Below are 13,415 nucleotides of genomic sequence, written 5' to 3'. Positions count from 1 at the left end.
GTAGCCTCCTGAAAGAAGTGTATAAAGCGGAGAAGAATTGTGTAAACTAACAGTGTAGGTGACTGCCAATAAAATGTTAATTCTACTATGATCGTTGTTGTCGGTTATTATCCACTGTGTTATATCTATTATTTTACAGGTATTATGTGATTTTTCTTTTGAGAAATATACGAGGACACAGCGTACAAGCCACCAGTGACTAACACAATTTTCTTCTTCTTATCACCCATACTTTCTAACATATAAACTACTTTTGAAGTGCCACAATGCACTTGAACAATTAAAACATCTATAAAACACCACACTGTACTATGTATTTGTGGTGAGACAGTCACTATTCTTGAAATCCATCACTCATGGCCCCTAGCCTGTTGAGGAGCACTGCATCCTGGGTCCATGAATAAACCATGAAAATCCGCAGCATTACGCCGCACACAAACAGACCAGGCTTGTGGGCAGATCGGTGAGACTAGATCCAACAAGCAGGGTCTGCACATTAGTGGGAACCAGATGGCTTCAGATCAACCGGTCTGACCCATTACAGATACCCACAGAAACGGTCTGTGGATTTGGCCTGTTGTTGAAATCCACTTGTGTGGCTAGCTATTCACAAGCCACAGACAGCATGTTGATGAAATGAGACCACAGTGATCAATCCATGTAACAGATAACTTGTTTGAATACTCTGAGAATCAATAATAATGAGGATAGGTAGCAACTCACAGTAAAGATGATTGCTGAGCTGCAGACAGACATGTAGAAAAGACAATCACACCAGTGATCAATCCATGTAACAGATAACTTGTTTGAATACTCTGAGAATCAATAATAATGAGGATAGGTAGCAACTCACAGTAAAGATGATTGCTGAGCTGCAGACAGACATGTAGAAAAGACAATCACACTTTCACAACCAAATTTTCAGCCATAGCTCTAGTCAGAAAACGAGAGCACACACACATTCACACAATCACTCAGACAACTCATGCACACACCACCACCATCTCCAGAGACTGCATTTACAGTCTCTGAGAATCAAATTCAAACAAACCACTTCTCATGCCTCTCTGCCTCTCATCAGCCGCCGCTAGGCTAGTGGCAAGAAGTGGTGGCAGAACTGAATGCAAGCTGAGGCGAGTGGTATGAAGGGGAGAAGCAGTAGTAATGAAGGAGTAGGGAAGCAGCCAGTGATGATGCGTGACACCTCAGTAAAAAAACTATTTCATCTACTGAGACAAAAATAAGATTTTTCCAGAGTTTTTTTCCAAATTTCCCTGCTATTTCCCTAACACATTTGAAATTCCGTTATTCCCTGATTTCCAGAACCTGTGGCAACCCTGGCTGTATATATTCAGTAAACTGGATAAAGACACTAGGAGCAACTCAATGAGGAAGTTGAAACCTTTAGCTCTGGCAGGACCATGTAGTGGAACTGTGAGTCAGTTCTAGAAAAGTAGTTACTAACCACTATCTTGATATGTACCTAGTACGACAATTCATGAAGGGAGGGATCCTCCATTGCATGTGGCCACTATAAAGGAACTTTTAAACAAACAGAAATCTTTGTACAACAGCTGTAAAACAAAGCAAATGCCTGTAGGTGGAGAAATGTTGAACGAAATGTGTTTGGGTATCAAAAAGGCAATGCATGAAGCAAACAAAAGAGGCTGATTACAAAGCACCCACGCATCCTGTCTTGGGTAATAAATAAATACATGAAAAATAAAAATAGTATATGAATTACTGATAAGGCTGGAATACATAAACGTAGCATCACTCAACTAAGTTCAGAAACCTTTAGAAAGGTAGATAAACAAGTGGAATGATCACTTACAGAAAGATGTGGATAATAACTAGAGAAATACCAGCATGATTTTATGGAATTAAACACAAACCAATGTTGGATGGAGTATGTAAGAAACAATATGCATACCTGAAGAGTTTTTCAGCAATTTTTGATAGTTCACAAGGAATATTTGTTTTCTGTACACACAAAAAAGTAATCTATCCCTATAATTTGCAACTTACTGTCTCTTTCGGTGATCGGCCCCTCTCCCGACATTAATTTTTTAGTAACTGTCTGTTGCTAGTACAGACATCCACTGTAATTTAAACTGGTCTCTTAATACAGCTTTTAGTTACCATGTACAGCAAATAAATAAATAAAGTAAAAAACTGGATAAATTAGTCTATGTTTACAGACTAAAGACTTTAAAAAGCAACAGCAAATATGGTTGTCTTACAGCAAAACATGGTCCTATCGACTGTGAACATCTGCCAATGTCACTAATGTTAGAGCAGATTGTTACTCTGCATTTTGTCTTATTTCTTAAACAATCAGCTCATGAATGTTATATAATTTTGAATCACATCATGCGTTCATGTAGAATGAAATATGATTTACATCTTAAAGTTATAAATAAAAGATATTTTCTAGTAATGGCACAATTATTTTCACATTTACACTGATATTTTTATGCATATCAGAGACATCTTCATGTCAGTTACTAACATAAAATTTGGTAGCTTTTTATGCAAAATTATTGAAATTTTCATACTATGCAAGAAATGATGAATTTTTATCCAAATTACTTTTGTAAAGTTTTTACTGTAGTCCATAGATATCTTTGTTTTCAATTCCCTACCTCTTTGCCATCTTCTATAATCCCCATGTAAAATGTGTAGCCAGTAAGTTTTCCATTGCGTCGCTGTGGAGGCAACCATGAGACAAGGATCTTATTTGATGAGCTCACCACTGCCTTAATATCAGCTGGTGCAGATGGAACTGCCAATAAAACAAACACATTTCTCCTTATCATTTAAAAATTTTATAATTTGTTGTTTCATGAAACACATGTAAACCTTTTGATAAGATAGCAATAAAAGTTATTTTCAGACAAAAATGTCAAATGAAGGTATGTTAATTTGGTTTATAACTACAGAAAAAAACACTCAAAAGTGCTATGTGAATTTAATGGTGGGAGTGTTTTAATGTTATTAATAGACATTAAGTCATAGGTTGTCCATGACTGTAACTTCTAGGTTGGGGATATATTAATTAATAGCATTCTGTCTTCAGTCACAATATTTTTATTTTCTAGTTACTGTCCAACACATTTCAGAGCTACAGCTTCATGTTCAATAACTGTATAGATATAATGAATGTCACATCTACTCCAGTCTTTCACCTAGCATTAACAGGATGTCTAGTTGTTAGATCTAATGAGTAAACTATCTCAGGTGAGAAATGCTAGAGATTACATAATTAGACATGATTGTCTTAAGGAATGTGACTAAACATAAGTTTTTTTCAGATTTATTTGACTTCAGTACGGTAGTCAAGCCATAGTTACAGTAAATTACAGAAAGTTTACGGCAACTATTGCTTGACTACTGAACCAAAGTGACTGAACTTCACCAAAATTAGTCATGTAAACTTCCTGTAATTTACTGTCACTATGGCTTTGTTACTGTACTGCGGTCAAATAAATGTCTGAAAAAAACGCTAGAGAAATGAGAGAAATAAATTACTGTAACATATTCCCCACAAGATTATTGATATGCTTATTAACATACAGAATAACTCTTGTTAAGACTGTAAAGTCTTCACATTACTTTAGTTATGCATACAAATTATATAACTAAGTGACACTGAACACTGAATACGTGAATATGATCGGGGAATTAGTGGGAGGGAGGGAAACAGGGTGAAGAGGGAGGGAGGGAAGGAGTGAAGGAGGGAGGGAGGGAGAGGGTGGAGAGAGAGAGAGAGAGAGAGAGAGAGAGAGAGAGAGAGAGAGATTTGGGGGGGGGGGGGGGGAGAGAGAGAGAGGGGGGCGAGATACCAGGACAGATGGATTGAGATTGAAATAATAGGGTGTATTTAAATTTGGTACAGGGATAAGGAAATTGTGTACATTGCTTCTTGTGAGGCTGTTGTATTATGAGACACTCATTGCTGAATGCTAAAGGAAATCTGTTGTATTCACTATCTGTCTGATTGTTTAACATCCAAGCAGGCTTGGAAGTCGATTTGTGTATTTCAAGTGCTTGTAGTATATTGAGTTTGTGCTTGAAGGTTGTTAGTACAGTTTGTGAAATATTTATTCATGTTTAAAAGGCTGTGTTCGGCATCATAAAGGTGAGGTGACATCATAGAGCTGACGTGTTCATTATATCATATGGAAAATTATCTGCCTGTCCTCTCTGGCTATAAACTGGGGCAGTCTGAGCATGTGATCTTGTAAATACCTGATTGCTTATGTTTGTCCACCTTGTTAAAATTGTGAGGAAGGACATGTTTTATGTTGTTATTTGTGTAATTGATCATTTTAATGCCGTACTTGTACCTTCTGAACTGACTGTCAATAAGAAGCTAATTCAGTCAACAGAATAGTGAAATATTTTGAAGCTTAGTGTCTGCTGGAAACCAGTGTGTTGTTTCATTTCTGGTTTATTTCTTTTTCCTGTTATTAAAGATGTGAACAATTGCTGATGCTGACTATCCATTATTAGTAACTATTTGTTTGATCAAAACAATTTTATCATAAAGACTGGGGATGGGATGTTCACTGCCCTATTAATCATACTTCTGCAGGCTGCTGGTGGGAGAGGAGGGGCTGTTGTTACACTCTTTCTGTGTATTATGAAGGTGTGTGGGTGTTGTTTTTTTTTTCTTTTAGGCAAAAAGTTAGGTCTAAGAAATCTAATATATTTGATCTAAATGATTAATGGAAAATCTCATATAAGATGTGAAACAAATACTAACAAAGAGATAGAGGGGCTGGCCAGTACTTACCTCAGCTCAGTACAGCCGATAGATACACATAAAACAGAACTGAAAATTTACATTCCTAGCTTTCGGAACTTTGTTCCTTCATCAGGGAGGAGAGAGGGGAAAAAAAGGGAAGAAGGGAAAGTGGATTCAGTTACTCACAACCCAGGTTATGAAGCAACAGGGAAAGGTAAACAGGGAGGGTTGTCAACCATGCCTCCATCCTTGCTACCCTCCCTGTTTACCTTTCCCTGTTGCTTCATAACCTGGGTTGTGAGTAACTGAATCCACTTTCCCTTCTTCCCTTTTTTTCCCCTCTCTCCTCCCTGATGAAGGAACAAAGTTCCGAAAGCTAGGAATGTAAATTTTCAGTTCTGTTTTATGTGTATCTATCGGCTGTACTGAGCTGAGGTAAAATCTAATATATTATCTGGTGTACTGGATGTTGGGATGGAAATGGTTGAAAAGGTTACATTATTGTTCTACTTCAGTTTTATTGTCCTGGAAAAGTATGATATGTCATCTACATATCTGCAATAGTAAATTATTTTACTAACTAATCCATGATATTAAGGAAGCATTGGTTTTCTAAATTATCAATATTAATTTCAGCTAACATGCCAGAGAGACTTGATCCCATGGCTAACCCATCTGGCTATTCATAAAATTTCTTGTTCACTGAAAATAATTATGTTTCAACACAAATTCGAGGAGGTCCGTAAGCTCCTAATTTCTATGGCTGGTATTGACATAAATTTATTTAAATTTTTGTTACTGATATCCAATATTGGCTTTATTGGGGCATTGTCAGACAGATTAAACGTATCAAAAGGTGCTAATCTAGATTCTCTGTGTACCTCAACTACTTGAGTGCCTGATTGAATTCTTGGTTGTTCTTGATGCATTTGATGTTTTGGTATTCCATTTTTAGGATGTGAAAAGTTTCTTATTTAGTTGTAAAGCTGTGCCTTTTCTTAGAATTTACTTCAGGTCTGATTTGGACACCTTACGTATGTACTTCGGGTTCAGCTCTTAAAACAGGTCTAGTGGACTCATCACGATTATGCCTTTAGTTGCTTGAAATGTGATGAGGAAATTGCAGTTCTTCATTGCTTCTTTGATCTGTCTTTGGAAACAATGTGGGGGATCCTTCTTGATTTCACTGATGTTTTTGACAAAAAACTGAATCTTCAGTCACAATATTGGGTGCAACTTAGACTAACAAACAATGGAGCACCTTATTAGTGACATTATCAAAACTGAAACATTTGGGAATAAAAGACTCCAAAAAATATGTAGCAGTGACTCACAAAACCAACTTACCTCTGAAAAACGCACTTGAGGAAAATGAAATACCATGAGAATGTCATATTTAAAGAGAAAAACAGCCCGTTATATTAGTCAAAAATTGAAAGATAGTACAGCAATAGCTGTTAAAGCTGATGAAGGCAATGTCACTGTTATAACGCACAATTATCTGGTCTGTCTTTGGAACTGTGTCCGTTTGTAAATGTAAATTCAATTTGTATGTATGTATTGAAATGGGGACCTAGAAACGATGGAGAAGCTTTGACCCTGCCGTAGCCCTCAGTGGTACAAAACCCCACAACAGGCTACAGCAGTCCACTCACCCCACTGCTGCCCCACACCGAACCTAGAGTTATTGTGCGGTTCGGTACCTACAGCAAATCTCAGCTAATGATGTGCTGATATCCTGCTTGACTGTGGTGTAGCAGAGGCAAGTAACACTAATGGCAGTGCTGCCATCCAGGTTGTATCATCAAATACAAGAATCAGTTTTAGCGTCCTGTGCCAGCACTCTACCATCCCATATTAGTGGGGTGGTAACCATTTGTGTGATGTTGGTGGGGGAAACCACAGAACTTAGCAAATTCATGCTGACTTGAACTGTTACAACTGGGCTGTTACAATGTGTACCATGATCCATATAGCAAGAAATGTCTTGTTGTTTTTGTGGAACTGTCTGTTTTCAGAGTAGATTCGGCCCAACGGGAGTACCATAAATTGCCCTGAAGACATACGGCAACCCATCTAATGAGGGCAGTGGTCCAATAAGTACTGCTACATGCTGCTGGCTGAATACACTGTGCCATGACTGATATTAATTTTTCTTTCATGTATGTACAGGGTATATCATAACTGATGGCATAAACACAAACAGTTGAAAATACACAATACTAGAAGCAAATAAGTCTCAGTAGGCATAGACTGCAAATGAACTGCTTGCCAAGTAATTACAACTTTGTGGTTAGCAGCCACTGCTGGCATGATTCTGTGTAAACACGGCATGCTTGTCCATGTGATCTTTGTTTACTTTTTCAACATGTGGATTTGTAAACAGAATGGACACACAGGCAGAATGCCACTCATGTCAGATGTTTGCAAAGTGTCAGTTGTGCTGTAAATGATTTTGGTAACATGGAATATAAGAGTAATGGGGAGTACACGGATATGCATTTCATATATGGTAGGACTAACAGCAATGCATGGAAGGCTGCATGCTTGTACCAAGAAGCGCACCCCGCCTCAAGGCACCCTGAGAAACAAACGTTTACAAGGGTGCACCAACACTTTTGATAAACTGGGAGCTTTGCACATGCTGCACGAGCGGGAACTGCACAAATTACACCTGTGCTTAAAGCTGTTGTGCTGGAAACAATTGAACACTCTCCAGGAATCTCTACACGGAGATTTGACACACAAATTACTGGAATGAACCACAGTAGTGTTTGGAGAATAATGCATTGCATTGCACCTGTAACATCTCCAATGAGTTCAGTGTCTTAGTGAGGTGGACTTTGGTTCTTGACTAATATTTTGTTTGACAGTGCATGCAACAACAAGGTGTAGACAATATATTTTTGTTTATAAATGAAGTAGGGTTCTCTTGTGATAGTGTGTTTGATTAGCACAATTCTAACATTTGGAGTCGTCTTGACTCCACCTTACAAACTGTGCATGAGTCTCCACATCAGTGACATTTCTTACTGAATGTGTGGTCAGGGGTACTAGGTGATCTTCTTATTGTGCCATACATGTTGTGAAACAAATGTAATGGATGATATTACCTCCAGTTTCTGTGGCATCATCTTGCACGATTGCTTGAGAATGTTCCCTCAGAGCAATGCAAAAGGATGTGCTACATGCACGCATGATGGGATACCGGCACATTTCGCTGGTACATTGAGAATACATCTAACATGCCAATATGGACAAAGAAATACTGAATGAGGAGGACCTGTACTGTAGTTTTAACACCACAAATTTCTGTGTTAGGGACCACTTTAAAGGTGAAGTGTATGCAACTCTGGTTGACACGGTTGAAGAACTGGAGCAGAGACTTGCCAATGTTTGTCAAGAATTTCAAAATGATCCAGGTGTGTTTGAAAAAGGATTGAAAGCTCTTTGTGGTGAAGGGTACAGTCCTGCATCCAGGTACAAGGAAAACACTATGAACACCTTTTACTACATGTACAGTCATCTAACTGTTGTGTTCATTCAAAACAGATCCATTTCTTCCAAAGTATCTGTAATAACTTTTCGCAACGATGTATGGTATTGTTACCTCTTCCCAATCAGGACGACTTATGCAAATCAACTCAGTGGTAGCTGGTAACCATAAAGTCACAATTGTCTCACAAATCTTATTTACAGTTTTTGTTGCTTCTACTATTATACACATTTAACTTATGTGTTTATGCCATTGATTATGATACACCCTGTATATTTCCACTAAACTATCAAGAAATGTTTCTTTGGACTCTTTTCTCTAAATTACATTTTGGCTAAATAAAATAGACCAACACTCAGTTAATGGCCAGTTTCTCAAATTTTACACTATTCCGATTTATAAGATACACTGATTATGTTTACACTAAAAATTAGTTTGACATACACCATGAAAAAACAGCTGACATTACACAATAAAATCAGACAGTGAATTAGTAGCTAGAAATGGTGAATTCCCTGTTCTTTCATCTCTTTGCACCTTTTCCTGTGAAATATCCAGCTGCATACTGTAGTATTCTGTTCAACTCTGCATGTATTGAATAATGTGCAAAAACTGTTACTAAAGTTTTGACTTACCATCTTCTTCTGTGCGACAGTAAACTGGTGGACTTTTCACTCCATCTCCACTGTTGGTAAAGGCTAGTACAGAAATGCTGTAATTTGTGTATTTCTGAAGGCTCTGAAGAGCAGTCTTGAATGAGTCTGTTACAACTTCTGTATCATGTTCATTAGACTCTGAAAAAAAAAAGCACATTGTGACATTAAGCACTGAGATTCAATTCATAACTTAGGCACTGAACTAAATTCACCAACTTTTTAATATTACTCTACATTTTTGTTACAAAAAATTTTCTTTTCACTGCATTTAATTATCAAATGCCTCCATGTTTCCCAAACATTTAATATCAATATCATAATCAAAAATCCTGTGTGGAATACAAACAATTTTAAGTTAAAGACAACCACTAAACATACAGAAGAAGTGTAGATCATTAAGTAGTCCCCCCCCCCTCCCCTCACCAATTCTTCCTTTCTACCCATGCACTCGACATGCAGCTACACCTGCTTATAACTGGGTGGGCCACTCGAGAGACACTTCCCTTTTCTTCTTCTATCCTTTCTTCTCCCTGTTCTTCACCTTCCTTCCAAAACAACCCTCCAACTCCAACTGCTTGCTCTCTCTCTTTCTCTCTGTCTCTCTCTATCTTTCTCTCTCTTCCCCCCCCCCCCCCCCTCCGTGTGTGTGCAGATGTGTGTGTGTGTGTGTGTGTGTGTGTGTGTGTGTGTGTGTGTGTGTGTGTGTGTGTGTAACTGAAATACAGAATGCACATTTTACACAAGAATTTTTTTTTAACATTGATGCTATAGAGCCTAAGTGAAGTGCTTCTCAGGATTTGAATGGGAAAAAAAAGACTGTGCCAATTTAAGAATAGATGGCTACACCAGATTCAATTAAGCAACACATTCCACATCTTAGAAAATATAGATTATACGGACATAGGAAGAGAGAGAATTATTTAACAAAGGTGCTTATGCAAAGAGCAAAAGATGTTGTAGATACAAAGAAAAGAAAATCTCAAATGGAATAAGGCAGCTACTAATACACATGTCTTCAGAGGATGTGAGAAGACGCAATGGAAATTTTGTAAGAGAAACAACTGAAACAATAAAACTGTAGAGAAAACAAACAGAAACTTATGTTGAGTAGGTATGATTTTTCATTGGTTAAGGTGGCAAATGAAGTAGCTACCAACTCTTGGCTGTCGGGCCATATGGTGGGCAAAAGTCAGGTTGGTGGCCCATCGCTATCCGTGTTTCTTCTGACTTGTCTTTGCTGATCTTTGTGGCTCAGTTTGAAGTAGAACTTATCACTGAAGACAGTTCTACTGCAGTAAATGAGACTCCAGACCAAAGAATTGTCTGGATAAGCCCCAGATTGCAATGGAAAACCAACCTTACTGTTGTCCATCATATGGGTCAACAACCAGGAGTGATGGTCTGGGGTGCCATTTCTTTACATAGCAGGACCCCTCTGATAGTCACCTGCAGCATCCTTACAGCACAGCACAGCCCTCCAAGACCTCGGGATTTTGATGATTTAACATGCCATATGGACAGAATTTGGCAAGATGTCTATCAGGAGGACATTCAGCACCTTTATCAATCAATGCCTAACTGAATCAATACTTGCATAAAGGCCACAAATAGACATATGCATTCTGACTTGCTCAATTTGTGAAGCTCTTTGTCGTGAATAAATCAACTAGTTTTTCTCAAATTGTAATCATTTATTTTTCTGTACATGTACATCACATCTACTAATTTCCATTCCATTCAGGTAATCCCTTGAAGGTGCATCTAGTTTTTTTTCTTAGAGTGTGTAAAGCACCTATAAAGGCAGGAAATGCTCTTTAGTTTCAAACAGATGCAGAAAGAACATATCAGGAAGGCAAATTTACTTATCACATCCTACTACACTTTGTGAAACTATGTCATCTAGCAAAATTCAAGTCAACACATCTAATACTATGATGAGTTAGCCAGGACATAGTGAGGGAATCCATTCGCTTCACCACAAGAGAACTGGACAACAATGCATGGACTGTAGTCACATGCGACCTACACACTGCTGATACATTATAAACATGATCCTGGGGATGGGCAGTTTGTAGCTCATATACCATCAGCAAAATACAAAGGTGGTGCACCAGCACCAGACAACATGGACAATTCGAGGTGCTGATGGGTGTTCAGATGAAGACGCAGGGTGTCAATGATGCCAGAACAGGTGTTAACCTGATGATAAAAGAACTAGGTGCTGCTAAATCCTGCCCTATCCAAAAGGCTTGATTTTCTCCTGTTCTAAACACTATTCTGAAACAGGACTTTATTAGCAGTGACAAAGAAACAATCCACAATCTGTAGGTGGAAAAGGCAGAGAAAATTAGGCAGAAAACATGCAGGATCATTGGCAAATCTTGACTGCTGAAACCAAACAACAGCACAACAGAAAGCATTAAGGTTGCTAACAGAAGATGAGAACATCATAGTACTATCTGCTGACAAACGAAAAGAGAGAATTCTATACCACCAGGAAATGAGCACTCTGATACAGGTTGTGGCCTACAAGAAGCTGAAGTAGGCCCTAACATCAAAGAAAAGAAAAAACAGTGGCTCTGGTTGACCAGTCTGCTCTAACAAAAGAAGATATGAAACGACTCTATCCAAAGGCTTCAGCACCATCATGCTTGAACAGACAGCTGTCATTCATAAAGAAGGTTTATCACTGTAGCCAGTAGTCAACAACATTAGTGCACCCATGTATGGAGTGACCAAGTATCTAGCCTCTAGGCTGAATTTGTGACCACAGTGAAAGGGATGCCCTGCAAAAGGAAGACTTGCTTGTGAGCTTCAACATAACATCTCTTCACTAAAGCACCAGTTCAAGATACCATGGTATATTAGCACATAATTTTTAGCCCAAAACAGTGGAGCTATCTGAGCATGTACTCACCACAACCTACTTCAAATATGGTGGGGAGCTCTATGAACAAATTGTTGGAGCAGCCCTGGGCTCCCAACTGGGCCCTAGGATTGACAATCTCTATACAGAGAACTCTGAGGAGACAGCACTAAAAACTGCATGGATCGAACCTAGAGACTCCTTCCATTATGTGGATGACAGCTTTGTTGTGTGCAAACATGGCAGTGAGACTCTGGATCAGTTCCTAGGCCACCTAAACAGTAACCATCAAAACCTACAGTTCATGATGGAGCTGGAACAGAATGGTTATCTTCCAAATATAGACATTTTAACAAAAAGAAAGGCGGATAATAGGGTAGGACATGCAGTCTACAAAAAGAAGACCAACACAGATCTATACCTAAATGCAATGAGCTGTCATTGTTCGGGACAGCGGTACACTCTTCTAACAACACTAGTTCATAGGACATGTGCCATTTGTGACAAAGACAGTCTCACAGCTGAGCTGCAACACCCCAAGGACATGTTTTATCAAAACGGGTAAAGTGAAGTGCAGATTAGATGTGTATTGAAGAAAACGAGTGATACATATGTCTCAGACAACAAAAGAAGAGGACGAGAAAGAGAAACTCACCTTCGTCCCCTACATTGGGCCTCCTTCAGCCAGAGCTGCAAGAATTCTGTGAAACAACAACATCAAAGCCATCTTCTGACAAAAAAGAGAGAGAGAGAGAGGGGGGAGAAGGAGAAGGAGAAGGAGAAGGGGAAGGAGAAGGAGAAGGAGAAGGAGAAGGAGGAGAAGGAGAAGGAGAAGAAGTAGAAGAAAAAGAAGAAGAAAGAGAAGAAATGCATGGCTTAGTAAAGGACAAGCAAAAACTTCAAATACCTCATATGTGTATCTCTTGTGAGTGTGGCCTCCAGAACATCAGGCAAAAGCTTTGTTGTACCTCACAACACTGTGTGGAATACATTACATAGATATATATGGGGCATAAAGATAGTTCAGCAGTGGCAGAACACAGCCTCAAAAAAGGCTGTAAGTTTGAATTTTATTGAATTTTACAAAACAAAAGAACTAGAGCATTATTAAAGAATTGACTGAGATAGCATCCACAGCAATCTTGTCAACAGGGATGTAGGTTAAGTTTGGCATGGAATCCTGCAGTTGCAGCTATATGCTGAGACTGCACCCAGCAGTTGGTGCTTCACGTGTCCTGGATGAGAATGGATGTGCAGAGAGTTGAGCCATGGCCCGCTCTCCACCATGAGATGCTGAGCCCCATATGAGGGAAGGAATGGAGAGAGATGATCGCTGATGAGGTATATACACTGAAGAGCCAAAGAAACTGGTACACCTGCCTAATATTTTGCACAGTCCACGGAAGCACGCAGAAGTGCCACAACACAATGTAGCATGGACTGAACTAATGTCTGAAGTAGTGCTGGAGGCAATTGACACTGTGACTTGTGCAGGGCTTTCCATAAATCTGTAAGAGTCTGAACAGCACATTGCAAAGCATCCCAGACATGCTCAATAATGTTCATGTCTGGGGATTTTGGTGGCCAGTGGAAGTGTTTAAACTCAGAAGAGTGTTCCTGGAGCCACTCTGTAGCAATTCTGGATGT

The 13,415-nt window shown here is 38.9% G+C and overlaps 1 protein-coding gene across 1 annotated transcript in view; it reads right to left on the bottom strand.

Annotated features, from left to right (window-relative positions):
- The window catches only part of LOC124798734 (Down syndrome cell adhesion molecule-like protein Dscam2), a 444,553-nt gene that overhangs the window by 92,888 nt on the left and 338,250 nt on the right, over positions 1–13,415 (bottom strand). The window contains exons 21-22 of the mRNA XM_047262262.1: positions 8,882–9,040; positions 2,646–2,785 (exon numbers count right to left, since the gene is read on the bottom strand). Of these exons, the coding sequence (XP_047118218.1) occupies positions 2,646–2,785; positions 8,882–9,040 (299 nt within the window). The remainder of the gene's footprint in view (positions 1–2,645; positions 2,786–8,881; positions 9,041–13,415) is intronic.

The sequence above is a fragment of the Schistocerca piceifrons genome, chromosome 5, assembly GCF_021461385.2.
Source record: "Schistocerca piceifrons isolate TAMUIC-IGC-003096 chromosome 5, iqSchPice1.1, whole genome shotgun sequence".
In the NCBI taxonomy this organism is placed as follows: Eukaryota; Metazoa; Arthropoda; class Insecta; order Orthoptera; family Acrididae; genus Schistocerca; species Schistocerca piceifrons.
The sequence above is the reverse complement of the archived record's forward strand: the minus strand, read 5'-3'. Positions and strand labels throughout refer to the sequence as shown.